This window comes from Lontra canadensis, unplaced genomic scaffold (genome assembly GCF_010015895.1).
Source record: "Lontra canadensis isolate GAN:19392208 unplaced genomic scaffold, GSC_riverotter_1.0 scaffold41, whole genome shotgun sequence".
Taxonomy (NCBI): domain Eukaryota; kingdom Metazoa; phylum Chordata; class Mammalia; order Carnivora; family Mustelidae; genus Lontra; species Lontra canadensis.
The window spans coordinates 16,163,281-16,179,065 of record NW_022631035.1 but is presented as its reverse complement, the minus strand read 5'-3'; the positions used below and the strand labels follow the sequence as shown (position 1 = coordinate 16,179,065).

Below are 15,785 nucleotides of genomic sequence, written 5' to 3'. Positions count from 1 at the left end.
GATCTGGAGCCCCATTGGCAATCTCAAGCTGTTTTTTCCTTGCCCCAAAGACCACTACAAGGATGCTTTCCCAGCTAGAAGAAATCAAACTAATGTGATTAAGTCTTTATCTGCAGACATGCTGATTCTTAGCAGCAGAGAGGCAGACAGGCAGTTCTGAGTAGGGATAGATTTTTGCTGGGCTCTGATGGCTGAGGCTTGATCCCTTCCTCTTGTGACAGAAAGATGGAAGACATTTGCAAACTGGTTGGGATTGGTTTTTGGGTGTATGGTGTGGCCATTCCATAGAGATTGTAATTAGCTTCTATGGTGATCTAAACTATGACTCAGATTGGCTTCCTTTGCATTGGGGTTTAACGAGCTGAGCTCATCCACTCAAATGTTCACTCTAACATCAGTCTTTAAAAAAGTTTGATCAGAAAGGTAAATTTGTGTCATCCTAAAGCATGTCCACATAACAGAAAAATGGCTTTTTTTTTTTTATCTGAAACATTGTTTTCTTTGCTCACACCAACAAAATCTGAGAGGGAGAGAGATTGGAGAAATGAATCAAGGAGATTAGGGGAGAGAAAGAGAGATCAGGTACACACAGACACACACACACACCAATAGCAGTTTGAATTAGGGGGTGAGGCAGGAATTTCGGCTCATTTTAATGTTTAATAGTACTTCCATCGTATTCAGAGTGCCAAGGGGAATGGGCAGGTTTGATGTGGGAGACTACAGACCGCCCCTCGGGGGACACCAGGGACAGAAGGAGGTCTACACTTCCTCCGTGCCACCTCCTCATGGATCCTGGTCTGTTGTGACACCACGTGGGAGGGATCCCGTCCAGAGTGCATTTCCTTCGGCTGCTGGCCACCCTCAAGCCATAAAACAAAGCTGCCCGGGTCAGCAGCCTGCTTTCTACCTCCTACCGGTGCAAGAACAACTTGTCCCCAGTGTGCTGCAGCCTAATTCCTGGGGAAACCCCAGGCAGCTACTGTAGTCTCCGAAATGGCTCCCTCCCCGGCTTCCAGCCAGAGTGTTGTGTGCCCACTGGTTTGGGGTCTATACCCCGTGGTGCCACTGTTACACTCTCCAGTGATAGATACTCAGGGACACACACTTATTGAACACCTGTTCTGTACTAGGCACTGAGTCCAAATGGGTGAACAGGGGTCGTGCATGATTCCTGACCTCTCAGCTTGTACAATGGTTCATCATTGTCTCTCCCCAGAGCTGCTGGCCTGTGGTCTGTTCTTTGCTGTGGGGATGGCGTGCCGTGACTTGGCTTTTTCCCCAGCCTCTGGCCTCCCCCCACCCCCCTCCCCACCGGGCTATGACTTTTATGGTTACGTGTTATCAACACCCTGCCTCAGACAATAGGGAGTGCATCCTTGTCCTCAAGGGACCCTCCACCTGCCACGTCCATGAGCACAGATTGATGGGGCGCCCCCGAGCCGGGCTCTGTGCTGTGGTGTTGTGGGATCGAGAGGCATGGATAAGACAGTTTTGCCCTGAATTAACTTACCTACGGACAACTCACAGCATGAGGCAGAACCTGCCACAAGTGAGGGGTCCTGGGGGAATAGTTAGTTATAGGAGTCCACTGCAGAGAGACTCACTGTAGGCAGTGGAAGCCTGGGTGGCTTCATGGAGGAAGTAGAATGTCAAACAAAGTGCTGGCTCATAAAGCAGGGGAGTGGAGCTAGGCATCCGCCCAGAAGGTCCAGTTGTTTAGGGAAAGTGGGTGTGTTCCCCAGGACCTGAAATGCCTGTGCCTCCCTGTCTCCTCCCCCTCCCTCATCTCCACCCTCCCCTGCTGCCTTCTTTCCTATTTCCCTCCTCTTTCTTATATTTTCTCTTCACTCCTCACCCCCCTCCTCTGACTTCTCTGTGAACCCAGGCTCAGCCACCCTTTTGCTGGCGGGGTGCCCGTCCTGTGACATTACCACACTGTGGCTTCCTTCTAAGGGCTGACCCTGCCAGAGCTTGGGATCGGCCTGCTGGCTCTAGCCCGCCACTTGACGCCCAGCCTCATGCCCCTCTGGCCTGGCAGTCAGTCTTCTCAAAGATCACTTTGTTTGGCCGCACAAAGGAAACACTATGGAGTTTCTGAGGCAGCCAAAGCCTCTGAGTGCTGCCAGTCCTCTGTAGTGTCGGCCTTTCCCTGTCCAGGAGCCGTCACTGAAAGCTGGATGTAGTGGACAGTGTGGGGGCCCCCCCGCTTGCCCGGCTGTCACTGGGGGGCAGAAGGCGCCAGTGAGCAGGCTGTTTGAGCCTGCCTAGGCACCTCCCTCTCCTCTACCACCTTGGGGCTCCTTCGCTCCTATCAGTGACCTGGTTTTCAGACCAAGTGAGGTTACTTCCCCCTTGCTCCCTGCCTTGCCTCTGATTAACAATCAGATTTTTATTATTCATCCCCTTCTTCCTGAGTCAGAATCCTTGAGAATGAGTCATCTTTTCCTCCGAGTTTGGGAGCCAAGTTTTCAAGCCTTGTTAAGTGATCAGGGGGGTGTAGCTCTGAGAGGTAACACCTGCATTTAGCCAATCTAACCCCCACCCCACGCCCCTCGCTCCCATTCCCACTCTTCTGCAGTACGGTGAGTGCATCTTTCCCACACTACCATAACATAGCACAAGGCACACGCTGGTGAACGTTATGTCTGTTTCCCAGGAATTTAACTGGGACATAAGCTCCAGAGCCATAGGGACCTTGCCTGTCTTGTTCACTGACAAACCTCCAGTGCCCACCCGGAGCTCAAGAAATATTTGTTGAGTAAATAAAACATTAACTGCCTGCCTCCTCTGTTTTAGATGTCATGCTAATCTCTCCTGATGGACAAATTGATATGTCCTCTCCTATCGTGGAGCTCACAGTCTAGAAAGAAAAACGGATAGGCAAGCAAATGGGCTCATCATAAGGGTTAAAATAAAGGTCCATGTAAGTGCCAGGAAAACACAGGGCAGGCAGTTGATCTGGCCTGGGGCGGATCAAAGGAAAACGTAGAAGGCCCTGAGTCCTCCTTAATACCCATCACGGGCACGTGTGTGATGAGCAGCTAATGGATTACTGAGCACTACGTCAAAAACTAATGATCTGCTCTATGTTGGCTAACTGAACATAAAAATAAAAATAAAAATAAAAATGAAAAAATAAAAAGGATGGCGGTGAACCATTCAGTGTGGTGCTCACGATCGTGGTAGGAGGAGGGGGGATGGTGGGGATCCTCACCTACTGTCCCCCTGCCCCCCATTGTGTGCTTCCAGGCCACGGCCAGTGCAGCTGTGGGGACTGCCTGTGTGACTCGGACTGGACCGGCTACTACTGCAACTGCACCACGCGCACAGACACCTGTATGTCCAGCAACGGGCTGCTGTGCAGCGGCCGGGGCAAGTGTGAGTGCGGCAGCTGTGTGTGCATCCAGCCCGGCTCCTACGGGGACACCTGTGAGAAGTGCCCCACCTGCCCTGATGCCTGCACCTTTAAGAAGTGAGTGGGCCCATAAGTGAGTTGGAGAGAGCTGGGGGCTGGAAGGAGCAGGAGGGTGCCCCCGGCTAGAATCCACCCCCACCCCCAACTCCAGGGTCTGTCTCTTACTCACCAAAGCTTTAGAAGTAGAGTCTGTTGAGGCTAAGGGGCTTGCTTTCCTCTTTCCATTGAAAAGTTGGGGCAATGTTGGAGGGAGAGCCAACCAGGCAGGGGTCCAAGTAATACCTCGGGGACTCCAGGTAGAGAAACCTGCTCTCCGGGGGTGGCATCCTGAAGCCCTGAGTTGGGAGGAAGGCTAAACCGGGGAGTTTCCAGGGAACGTCCCAGCGCTGATGTTCTGATGCTGTGGGAGATGTGAGACTGCAGTTATGAAGGACAGAGATGGGAGAAGGTCACAGGTATGCACATCACTCATCTGGGGGTCAGGGGATGCTCCGCCATTTCTCTTGCCGCTTTAAGCAGGCCTGGACTCGTGGGTGTGCAACCTGTGCATCTGTACCCTGTGCTTAAAAGGGCCCCACACTTGGTTTACTGCTTTGCTGGCCCTGTGTTGTAAGTCTTAGTTATTTTTGAACAAGGGACCTAATATTTTCCTTTGTGCTGGGCTGCCAGATTACATGAGCTATTCTGTCTTTAAGGCTCCCCAAACTGGATAGGCTTCACTTCCTGTCAGATGGGCCATGACAGAGTTTAATGAGGGTGCTGGGGCCCTCTGCCTGCCACGCCTCCCACCCCGAACTCCAGACTTGACCCTCTGGGCCCCCGGGATTGTAGTATAGGTGTTTGTTTTCTGAGGTGGAGCAGCTTTCTGGTGTATGGAGGTCTGAGTCAGACTCAAACCTTGTAGTTTTTTCCTCCCTTGTCTTAATCTCTGTGTCCTCTCTTTTAGGGAGTGTGTGGAGTGTAAGAAATTTGACCGAGGAGTCCTCCATGAGGACAACACCTGCAGCCAGTACTGTCGTGATGAGATCGAGTCTGTGAAGGAGCTTAGTAAGTTCAGCATGTCTCAGAGTTGTGCACACACACACACACACGCACACGCGTGTGCACGTGCACACACACACACACACACACACAGCGTCTAAAATTGTGAGTTAATCCCCGAATCTGTCCAACTCTCATCAGTAACATGGGAGAGTAATTCCCACCTCAAAGGCATGTTGTGTGGGTCTGATGCATGCTAGGCACTCCATAAAAACTGTCTTCCCTAAGTTCTCCTCCACTCTACTAGTTGGTTCCATAGACCCTCCCCGATCTGCTTCCCAGCACCCACAGACTCAGCAAGATCCTACAAGTAACCTTGAAAGTATGACTGATTTCAGGCAGCCCTAACTTTGCTTTGCATCTCCTTTTACAGATGAAGAAACTGAGGCCAGAGTGACAGGCATCATTTTAGGAAGCTTATAAGCATTTATAGAGTTTACTTAACTGAGAGTGTTAAACAGTGCCCAGGCATACCACTTTGCTGTTTTGGAGGGAAACCTTCACCTTTATGGATTTGTAGCTAAACTCACCATGCTAGAGCCCTTCCTGGAATACGGCAGATAAGAAATCCATTGGGGAGCAAAACTTTTGCTTGCAATTATTCTGGTTTTTACTTTACCTTTACTTAAAAGGCGATCATCTTTGCTGCTGTCAGCACGTCTGATATGATTATCTGGGTCAGCTAGGCATTGGCTGGTAGCAGGGAGATGGTAATCTCTCAAGAGATTACCATCTCCCACGAAGGCAGGAAACATGTTTTTTTTTAGTGAGAGCCCCAGTAAGATACAACCAGTCACTCAGCTTCTGGCTGGGGGTGTTATAGAAAAGGGTCAGATCTCTGGACCCTTTGGCTAATATCAGAGGTGGGGCTGGGAGTGAGGGTAGTAATTTGGGGATTGAGTTTGAAGAGACGGCTTTTCCTCTGGAGGAGATTGGGTGTATGCTATGATTAACTTGGGAGTGGGGGAGACTGCTGAGAGAGATGTGAGGGCTTTTTATTTCCTAGACCAGATGGATATCACAGGGTAGCTGATAAGTATTTCTCTTGCCCCCTCCCTCCATGCCATGATAATCATAACACTGAATGCTTGTTTATGTGGAATTGTATAACTTACAAAAGTTATGAAAGTGTCCTTCCATACCCATCATCTTATCCTTTTCTCTACAACCCAGTAAAGAACAACTGTAGGACTGTTGCTATCCTCATTTGGCAGATGAGGAAATGGAATCTCAGGAAAGTTACATAACCCACGTGAACAAGTTAAGCTTAGAACTAAATCCGGAAATCCTCACCCTTTCCATTGTACTCTTACACCACTGGTTTTCGGAAGGCTTGTTGAGTTCCAGGCTGTAGGATGTGCTCTGAGACTCAAGTTCTAGTTCTGCTCCATCATACACTTGTGGTGCGATCTTGGGACATTTGCTTAACCTCATCACATGTCAGTTTTACCCGTCTGGCTTCATCACTGGAGGATATAGTGGAGCTGATGGAGGGATACCTATAGTTTCTCTGTCAAAATAAGAGGGTTCAGAATCAGAAGGGATGAAGCCTACAAAATGTGAGGGGAATCAGAGAAGAGGGGATGGCTCTGGAAAGGAACACTAGATTAGAAATAGAAATGGAAGAAATATAAGGGCTGAGTCAATTAATTGTTACGAATCATTGGGCAAGAAGAGAAGGGAAAGGGAGGGATGGGAACACCCACTGTGTGTTCGGTACTGTTCACTTTATGCCATTGGGTTCTCTACCAGCCTTGTGAGGTGGGGTATCATTTTCCTTTTACAGATGAAGGAAGAGAGAGACAATGAGTTCAAGTAATTTCCTCAATATTATACAGCTAGCAGGTGGGAGAGCAAGGTTTTGATTCAGACCATGTAATGTGTTATGTCATGTCTCTTCCAGAATAATGAGTAAGAACCTAAAAGGGCTCATGAGGGACAAAATACAGAAGTAAGGAACAAAAATACAGAAGTGAGGAACAAAATATAGAAGTGAGGGTCATCTAGAGGTAACTGCCAGGTCATCTCAAATCTAGACATCTTGCCTAATGTAAGGCATAGGGTTTCCTATTGCATACTTTGTCGGAAATCCCATAACTGCGGCTTGGGGATGGCCCCGTCTTCCATAAATTGAGTCGTTTTTCATTCTCCCATCTTTTTCTCTTTCTCAGAGGATACTGGCAAGGATGCAGTGAATTGTACATACAAGAATGAGGATGACTGTGTCGTCAGATTCCAGTACTATGAAGACTCTAGTGGAAAGTCCATTCTCTATGTGGTAGAAGAGCCAGGTGAGTAAACCCTCAGGGCCATGGTAGGCAATAATTTCTACCCATCACTCTTCTTACACAGAACAACCACGTTAAGACTGACCTTACAAGTGGTAAGTTAGGGCCTGTTGTTGGGATATGAGTGATATTTAAATACATATATTAGTGAGAAAGCGACTTTGCTAATTGAGGAGATAGAAAAGTAAAAATGTGGGTAAGGACAGGAAGAAGGTAGGGGGTGCCTGGGTAGCTCAGTTGGCTAAACATTGGACTTAATTTTGGCTCAGGTCACGATCTCAGGGTCATGGGATTGAGCCTGCACCGGGTTCTGTGCTCAGCGGGGAGTCTGTTTGAGATTCTCTCTCTCCCTCATCCTCTGCCCCTCCACCCACTCATGCTCTCTCTCTTTCTAAAATAAATAAGTAAAACCTTTTGGAAAAAAGAGGTAGATATGGACCCCATGAAGGGACAAAATATATCATGGCAGTTTTTGAGGTGACAATGTTAAGAAGTAAGGAATTTATTTTTTTTTCTTTATTTACTTGACACAGAGAGAGATCACAAGTAGGCAGAGAGACAGGCAGAGAGAGAGGGGGAAGCAGGCACCCTGCTGAGCAGAGAGCCTGGTGCAGGGCTCCATCCCAGAACCCTGAGATCATGACCTGAGCTGAAGGCAGAGGCTTAACCCACTGAGCCACCCAGCGCCCCAGAAGTATGGAATTTAAAGTCTAGGACTGTTCAGCACCTGCTCTACTAAAAGCTCGGTGGTTGCCCAGGGCAAGCAGCTTGGTGCTTCAAGGGAAGGCCTGATGTTTAAGGTCTTGACCGTGAGACATGGTGCTGTGTTTGAGGCAACAATCTAAGGTGTCCTGAACACTGAAAAGCTAGTGCTTGCTCTCAAGGCCCTCTGGAAGCAGGAGGAACTCATCTGTCATACGCACAGACCAACCACAGGCTTGTCCCCATCCAGTCACAGTAGATTTGTTGCTTCCCCTCACCTCCTCTGTCTCCTTCCTTTCGCTTAACAGACTAAGCTATGAATCATTAGAAAATATTTTCGAGTACTTATTATATATCAGCCAGTGGACTTGGTGCTGGGAATATCACCATAAGCAGATGTGGCACTCACAGGCTGGGGGAGAGGGACACGTAAATCGATAATGACCCTGTTGAGGGACAAGGGCTATGGTATGGCAGAGGGTAGACAGGAACTTATGGGAGTGAAGGAACAATGTCTGAAGGCAGAGACCAAATCAGTCAGTTGCTTGACATTCTTAACAGCTGGAGCAATTTCTTCAGATCTTCCTTCAGACCAGGGCCCAGCAAACTCTTTCTGCAAAGGGCCAGATGTTAAATATCTCAGGCTTTGCAGACCATGGGGTCTCTGCCATGACTACTCTGCCATTATAACAGGAAAGCAGCATATATTTAATGCGCAAGCCCAAGCATATTTACAAAAACAGGTGGCAAGCCACATTTCGCTCCCAGACCATAGTTTGCTGGTCCCTGCTTTAGAAAAGTGGGTCTCAAACTTCTGTATGTTCCCCCTTGTTAAAAAAAATAAAAATAAAACAAAACCCGAGTCCTGAGCCCTGTCCTACTTCCATGAGCCTCTGTGTTCCTGATTAGTGTTCCTGGCAATTGTGATACACCCCAGTATTTGAGTGCCTCTGTCTTGGACATATCACTTCTCCTAATGAGCCTTCTCAGACCTCCTGCAGCACCCGTGTTGCTGCTTCGGTTGGGTGGTTCTATTCCATTCCCAGAGCAACTGTGCTTCCCTTAGAAGGGCCTTCATCACAGCATTAAATTGCTTTCTTTCGTCCCCCATCTCCTTCTGTAGATCACAAGCTACATGAGCACAGGGACTGTCTGTCTCATCTATTGTTATACCCATACTAGGCTCAGTCATCTACAGAAACTGTAGATGATAGCAAGTATCAAGTATCAAGATGATATCAAGTATCGAGATACTTGATAAATGGTTTTTGAATGAATTCATAGGACTGAATATGCCCAGGAGACAGGCAGGCTTATATGCATCTTGATACCTGCTAGGAGGATTTGGGCTGCTTGGAGAAGGAAGGGGGTGAAAGTGGGAAGAAGCACTGCTACATCTGTATAAGCCAGCGTGTTGCTGGCCCCATGGGTAGAGGAAAGCATGGTGCCCCCCACCTGTGATATTGTTTACCAGCCTTTCCCAGGGCTCTCACTTTTAGAAGGGAGAAGGAAGGTAAAGAAAGGGTCTAGCCTTCGTTTTGTTTACTAACTTAAGGCAAAGCTGACATGGGAAGGGGAAAGGGAGGAGGGTGGGTATGTATCTGGGGGAGCGGATGTGGGTTATTTGGCCATGGCCCCCCAACACTTTCCCATCCACTTGTGTTAACACATTTCATGGATTTTTCTATGCCCACACTATCTACACCTTTGTCCTTCCTCATTTCAGAAGGAAGAAATTTTGGGTTTAACATTACTTTCCTACAACAGTCTTTGCTGATGCTTCCACTGTATCACTTACCAAAATCTTTTGGCTTGGTGTTCTTAGACCAGAACCCATTACCTGGAGTTGTGGGGAACAAAGATGGTGATAACCTGAGCTGGTACAAATAACCCCTGAGGGGGTAACTTTTCTGATGGAGACCCCTTCAGAAATGGGATCCCAGACCTACATTTCCTATCTTGTTGCCACGGAATTCCAAGTTATGCTTCTCCTCTCACCTCCCACCTCTGATGATTTTCAGGGGCTCCGGCTTCAAGCAGAATGTAACACTTGAGGTCCTGGAGTACAGAAGGAGATTATTCTCATTCTCTTCCCCAACTCATGCCCTTGGAGATGCTCTCCCTGAAGGGCTGGGCCACTTCAGGGCAGTAGAGAGAGCACTGCCAAAGGGCTTGGCATTGGCTGGGTGGGGTTCAGCCTGCATGGAGTGAGATCCCCTGAGCTGGGTCCTCATCACTTCCAGATAGGGTTGCCTGGCAAATACAGTATATCCCATGCAATATGTAGTACATACTCAGGCTGAAAAGCTATTCATTGTTTATCTGAAATTCACATTTAACTGGACTTCCTATACTTCTGTGAAATCTGCTAGTCCTGCCCAGTCTTTCTTGGTTCCTCATCACTGTGGCTAGGGGAGCTGTCTAGAGATCATTTGATCTTGGCTTCTGTGACCAGGAAACTTGCCATCCACCCCTTTCAGGATAAATGCTTAACAGATGTTTTCCCCTGAAGATCTCTCTCTTTCTCTCTCTCTCTTTTTAAAAGATTTTATTTATTTATTTGATGGACAGAGATCACAAGTAGGCAGAGAGGCAGGCGGGGGGGAGGGGTGGTGGTGGCGGGAAGCAGGCTCCCCGCTGAGCAAGAGCCGATGCGGGGCTCAATCCCAGGACTCTGAGATCATGATCTGAGCTGAAGGCAGAGGCTTAACCCACTGAGTCACCCAGGCGCCCCTCCCTGAAGGTCTCCTGACATTCTACCTGTCCTGCCCATACTGACATGCAGAATTGAAGAGATTTTACTTTGAGGTTTGAGGGTCAGCCCTGTCTTCCAGAGAATTCACAATTGTTTTTCCCAGAAGAACTGGGACCCTTCATTCCTGGGAATTCAGACAGTGGGACCTCAGAGCCTCTCTCCAGATGTTCCTTTAATTATAGACAGGTTATAATTTGGTGGCTTGGGAAATAGCCAGCTTGGGTTTGTGTTGGTGGTTGTTTTTGGGTCGTGTGTGGTGAGTGCAGTGTATATGTTTAGAGAAGAAGGTGGGAGACAGTGTGGAAAGTGGGTGTGACATCCTCTCCAGACCCATCAATACTCATATATCCAAACACCTAATTACATAACACCTGAGAAGTCACTGGAGTGAGGTCACCCATCAGACACCCGTGGTTTATGGGAAACAGAGCTCTGTGGAGCATATTCAACTTGGCTCTCAGAAGGGTGACGCACCTCTGTCCTTGTTGGTTGTTGACTCGGTTTGAACAGGAAGTCACCTCTCAATAGGGTTAGGATTTTAGATGATGAAATATTTTGGGAAGGAGCCCAAAATATTCTCTTGGTTGGCAGGCTTCATGGTCTTTAAGTGTTCTAACAAGGTCATTAGGTTCCCAGCCCTCAGGGATGTATGTATCTGAATCAGGGTAACACAAATGTCTACAGGAGCTAGGTAAATAACTTAGCAAAAACAATCAGATATAACAAGAAGGCCAGTAATAACGGTAGCTGGTATTTATTGAGCACGAGTCTCTGCCAGGCAGTCTTCTGAGTACTTGAAATATATTTAACTTAATTATTCTTCATAAGTTTTAGAGTTCAGTGCTATTACTTTCTCCATTTTAAACATGGAGAAATAGGAAACAGACACCCAGAAAGTTTAAATAATTTATCAAAGGTCACATAGCAAAGTAAGTGGTAAGCCAGGATTCGAACCCAGGCTGTCTAGCTCCAGAGTGCAAGGTAGCATGGCCTCAATGACAAATTACATGTTGCTTCTCTTTAGTGGAGAAAAGAGGATGGTGAGAATTCTGGCAAACTATAAAATGTGTCCCATCTACAGGGGACAGCTTTTCCTCACATCTCACCAGGGATGCCCTGTGGGTTCAGAGTTTTCAGACCTTTTTATTTTATTATTTTGAATTTTTTTTAGTGATTTTACTTATTTTTTTGACAGAGAGAGACATAGCAGGAGAGGGAACACAAGTACGGGGAGAAGGAGTGGGAGAAACAGGTTTCCCGCTGAGCAGGGAGCCAGGTGCAGGGCTTGATCCCAGGACCCTGGGATCACGACCTGAGCCAAAGGCAGACATCTAACAACTGAGCCACTCAGGTGCCCCAGTTTTTTTTTTTTTTAAGAGAAGAAGAATTTGAAATTTCAGGGGAATAATCTCCTGATTATTCAATGTTGCCAACAAAAATCGAAAATTTTTTATTAAGTTTTTATTTTAATGCCTGTGTAGTGAACATAAAATCAGATTTTTAATAAACACTTAGGTCAAATTCTGCCATGGGTGACCTGCTTATGACCTCTAACTTAAACCACTCAGGACAGATTATTGCTGTCTTAAAGATCAGCACCTCTTCCTTTATAAAAATTAGTTGATGTGTTTTGTAAGTCTTGTTTCCCTTAGAGAACTTTCTAGTAATTTCTTACTTGGTCAAGAAGATCTATTCCTAGCCAGTTCAAGTGATTCCTGCTACATTCACAACCTTTTTGCTCTGTGCTCTCTCCTGACAGAGTGTCCCAAGGGTCCTGACATCCTGGTGGTCCTGCTTTCAGTGATGGGGGCCATTTTGCTCATCGGCCTTGCTACTCTGCTCATCTGGAAGCTTCTCATCACCATCCATGACCGGAAGGAGTTTGCTAAATTTGAGGAAGAGAGAGCCAGAGCAAAATGGGACACAGTAAGAGCCTGGGCTGGGTGTGTTCTCAAGTCATGGGTTTGACAGGCTTGCGTGGAAGCTGTAGGTGCATAAGGGGGCCAGGTTCAGCTAGCCCGTGATTTCCCAGTTAGCCTCTGTTCTGGAAATTGGGAGATGGTCCCATTATCCTTATTCCTCCTGGAAACCACCAATTCTCTCCCTACCGTGCAGTGACAACGGGCTACATCAATGAGTACTGACTGAACACAGGTAGGGCCCAGCTCTGCTCTGGACACTGATGCAATGAAAACGAGACTACTTCTCCAATTGAGGAGGAGAGGACAAACTTGAGAATCCTACACTGAGAACATATAATACATTATATACTGATGAAGTCCAAAGCATGAAACACAAACAGGGGGAAAAAAAAAAAAAGAAACAGCTAACTTTTGCTGAGGATTCACCATATGCCAGGAACTATTCTAAATGACTTTTAGGTGTTAACTTCTTCCAGACCTACAATAGCCCTAGATAGGAGGCAGCATTGTTATTTCCATTTTATAGGTAAGGAAACTAAGCACAGAAAGCTTAAGCAGCTTGCCCAATTGTGGGAGGGAATTAAGTTATGATGGGAATTACTTTTTGGACCAACCTCTTAAAAAATATCCTTGGGGCATCTGGGTGGCTTCGTCAGTTAGGCATCTGCCTTTGGCTCAGGTCGTGATCCCAGGGTCCTGGGATCGAGCCCCTCGTCTGACTCCCTGCTCAGGAGTCAGGGACTCTTGTTCCCTCTCCCTCTGCTACTCCCTCTACTTGTGCATGCTCTCTCTCTCTGTCAAATAAATAAATAAATAAATAAAATCAATCTTTAAAAAATTTCCTCCCTGCAGTTTATCCTGATAGAATTAAATGATACAAGCATCTACTGAAAACTTTCTGTATGCTTAATTTTACTGTGTTCTTCTTTGGCTCATTTTTTACATTTTAACTTTTTTCTGGACCTCTCAAATGGCTGTTTGACTCCATGCATGTCCAGGTGGAAGCTGAAAGCTTGTTTTCATTTGCTGGTGACTTCAGGCCTTTGTACCCAAGGGTCCCAAGAAACTTCTGATGTTTCTGGTAGTATAGTACAGAAATCTGGAAGCTCTGAGGCATGTGAAAATGTGTTGCAGTTCTTGAAATGACTCGGAAAGACCACCAGATCTAATGGAATTTGTCACTTTTTGTTAGAAAAAATTTTGGTGGGGGAGGTGCCTGAGTGGCTCAGTAGGTTAGGTCTGTGACTCTTGGTTTGGCTGGAGTCATGATCTCAGGGTTGTGGGATCGAGCCCTATACTGGGCTCTGTGCTCAACACAGTGTCTGCTTGAGATGCTCTCCCACTGCCCCTGCCCCCCAACCCAAGTAAGTGAATAAATATTAAAAAAAAAAAAAAGAAAATACCTTGGGAAAGCCAGAGAGGGTTTATTTTTTCCTGCTAACATGACAATTTGTGGGTAGGGCTTGGAGGGATGAGATGAGAACAAATTAAAATTATTTTGAGCCAAAGCTGTCCTCTCGGTTTCAGCTACTACCTGTTACATTTCCTGTCTCTGCTCACATCCCCCAGCACGGTCACAAGGAAGGAAAAGTGGGGAGAAGGGCAAAAGAGAGAGAGTTCAGGAGAGAGGCAAGAAATGATACTGACAAAAAGTGATCCTGAAATGTTTGCTGATCCCCAAAAAGTAATAGGCTAGATTCAGCCCCTTAGAAATAGCAGGAGGATGACGTTCTACCTTCTCTCTACTCTTATTTCCTCCCCACTCCCATCTTAAGAGCGAAAATGGGGTACAAGGAGCATTAAGTCGTTTGTTTATGGAATATCCCAGCGAAGGGTGTCTTGGGTGGACTTTTCAGAGGAAACGTAATCCTTGTGGGTAGGGGAGAGCTGAGGAATTCAATGTTGCTCTGTTCTCTCCGCAGGCCAACAACCCACTGTATAAAGAGGCCACATCCACCTTCACCAACATCACCTACCGGGGCACTTAATGACAAGGAGTCATCCTCAGATCACTATCAGGCTGTCCCAGAACTGTGGACATCTCTGCTGTCATGTTTACAGGGAACGATATCTTTGGGGCGGGATGGAGGACTGGGTGTGGGGTGGGTCAGAAGAACGTCAGTCAGTGGAGGCGTGGGTCTCTGTGCATGTGTTACGTGTGAGTGTGCTGCGTGTGGGGGAGTGTGTAATTTAAAACTTGTGGTGTGTCCCAGGTAAGTGGAGCGCCTCAGCCTTCATCCACAGAATGCCTCCTTCAGGGATTCTTCCTGCTTAACCTGAGGGTGACTGACACAGCTGAGCAGGTGTTCTACATGACCTCAGAGAGAAGCCAGCTTTCCTTTTCAGGACATTTTTTCCTGAGGAGGAGGGCAGAGCTGAACCTCTCATTCCAGAGGAAGGGGCCTTGACTCCACTCTGAGTTCATGGTTCCTGGGCCTGACGCTCAGTGGCTCTGATAGCAACTGCTTGGCTTGGAAGCCTTGTTGCATCATCTGGACCTTTATCTCCTTTCCCTTCCCTCAGGCTGAAGGAGAAATTGAAGGCAAGCTGAACCCTCAGAGTTGCCTGTGCCTTTTGCCATCACCTCAATCCAGTGTGGTTCTCTCATGAGGGGAGTTCTTGCCAGCAGTTCTATGGGGAGTGAGGATGGTAGGGCCACTCAGGGGTCATGCATGGCCTGGATGAATGTGCCAGGGTCCCCCAGTTCATCATCATCACCCTTCAGATGGGTCTCATAGGCAGCTCCGCCCTGGTAGTTCCTTTAGAAGAAGTGTGTCACCCTTAGAACAGCATCACTTCTCTACCTTCGACTGCCACACTCTCACTGCTGTAGACATTTGCTACATACTGGGGATTTCTTTCATGACCAAACACTTTTCCTTTGGAGGGGGAATTGCTGTAATTAGAGCCAGAGGTCTGGCCCCACCCTTCAGGCCCTCCGTCCCTCCTCCAAGACACCTCTACACCAGCGACCTGGTGCTTCTGTATGCTACGTCCATCCATGTGGCTGATTGCATTTATCTACCTCTTGGCTGTCCTTGGGGGAAGGAATTGTTCCCATGGGTCTCTGAGTCTGCTGAGCACAAGTTCCACGTTTGACATGCTGGGCCAGTTGTATCAGCATGTGTGGCCTGTCCTCCTGTGGGCTGGGCTACCTCATTTTAGCTCAGCCTTTAATCTGAGAGGCCACAAGTACAATTTTATTTTATTTTTCTTATTGGGTCACCTGAAACCATGATGAGGCTTGCTTAATCTAAAGGAATACGTATAGGAACACACTTGCATTGTATCTGTAATTTTATTTGGTGGTGAGGAAGGAGAGTGTTAAAAAAAAAAAAAACGACCTACACAGACTTGTCCTGGATACAGGCCCTCCCACTTGGCATCATTCATAGGAAGTTGCTGCCCTGTTGCTGGGTCTGTAAGGGCTCTCTCATCCTGGAGGCTTGTGGGGTCAGACTCATGGGCATGCTGGGCCTTCTCTGAGGAGGTGGGATACAGGCTCTTCTTTTTTTCCTCGCCATAGCTGTTGCTCCACTGGTGTTCACCTTAGTCTAACATTAACAACCACCCTCAGCCCCATTCATCAAGAAAAAGGGAATGACTTATAGACAGTGGTCTGATGATCAGAAAATCTAAGTCACGGCCTCAGTGTTGCA

General features: G+C 47.3%; 1 protein-coding gene across 1 annotated transcript in view; it reads left to right on the top strand.

The window, feature by feature from the left end:
* The window catches only part of ITGB3 (integrin subunit beta 3), a 48,487-nt gene extending 33,035 nt beyond the window's left edge, over positions 1-15,452 (top strand). The window contains exons 11-15 of the mRNA XM_032870916.1: positions 3,253-3,475; positions 4,365-4,465; positions 6,631-6,750; positions 11,964-12,130; positions 14,049-15,452. Coding sequence (XP_032726807.1) covers positions 3,253-3,475; positions 4,365-4,465; positions 6,631-6,750; positions 11,964-12,130; positions 14,049-14,114 — 677 coding nt within the window. The 3' untranslated portion in view covers positions 14,115-15,452. The remainder of the gene's footprint in view (positions 1-3,252; positions 3,476-4,364; positions 4,466-6,630; positions 6,751-11,963; positions 12,131-14,048) is intronic.
* Positions 15,453-15,785: the final 333 nt, after the last annotated feature.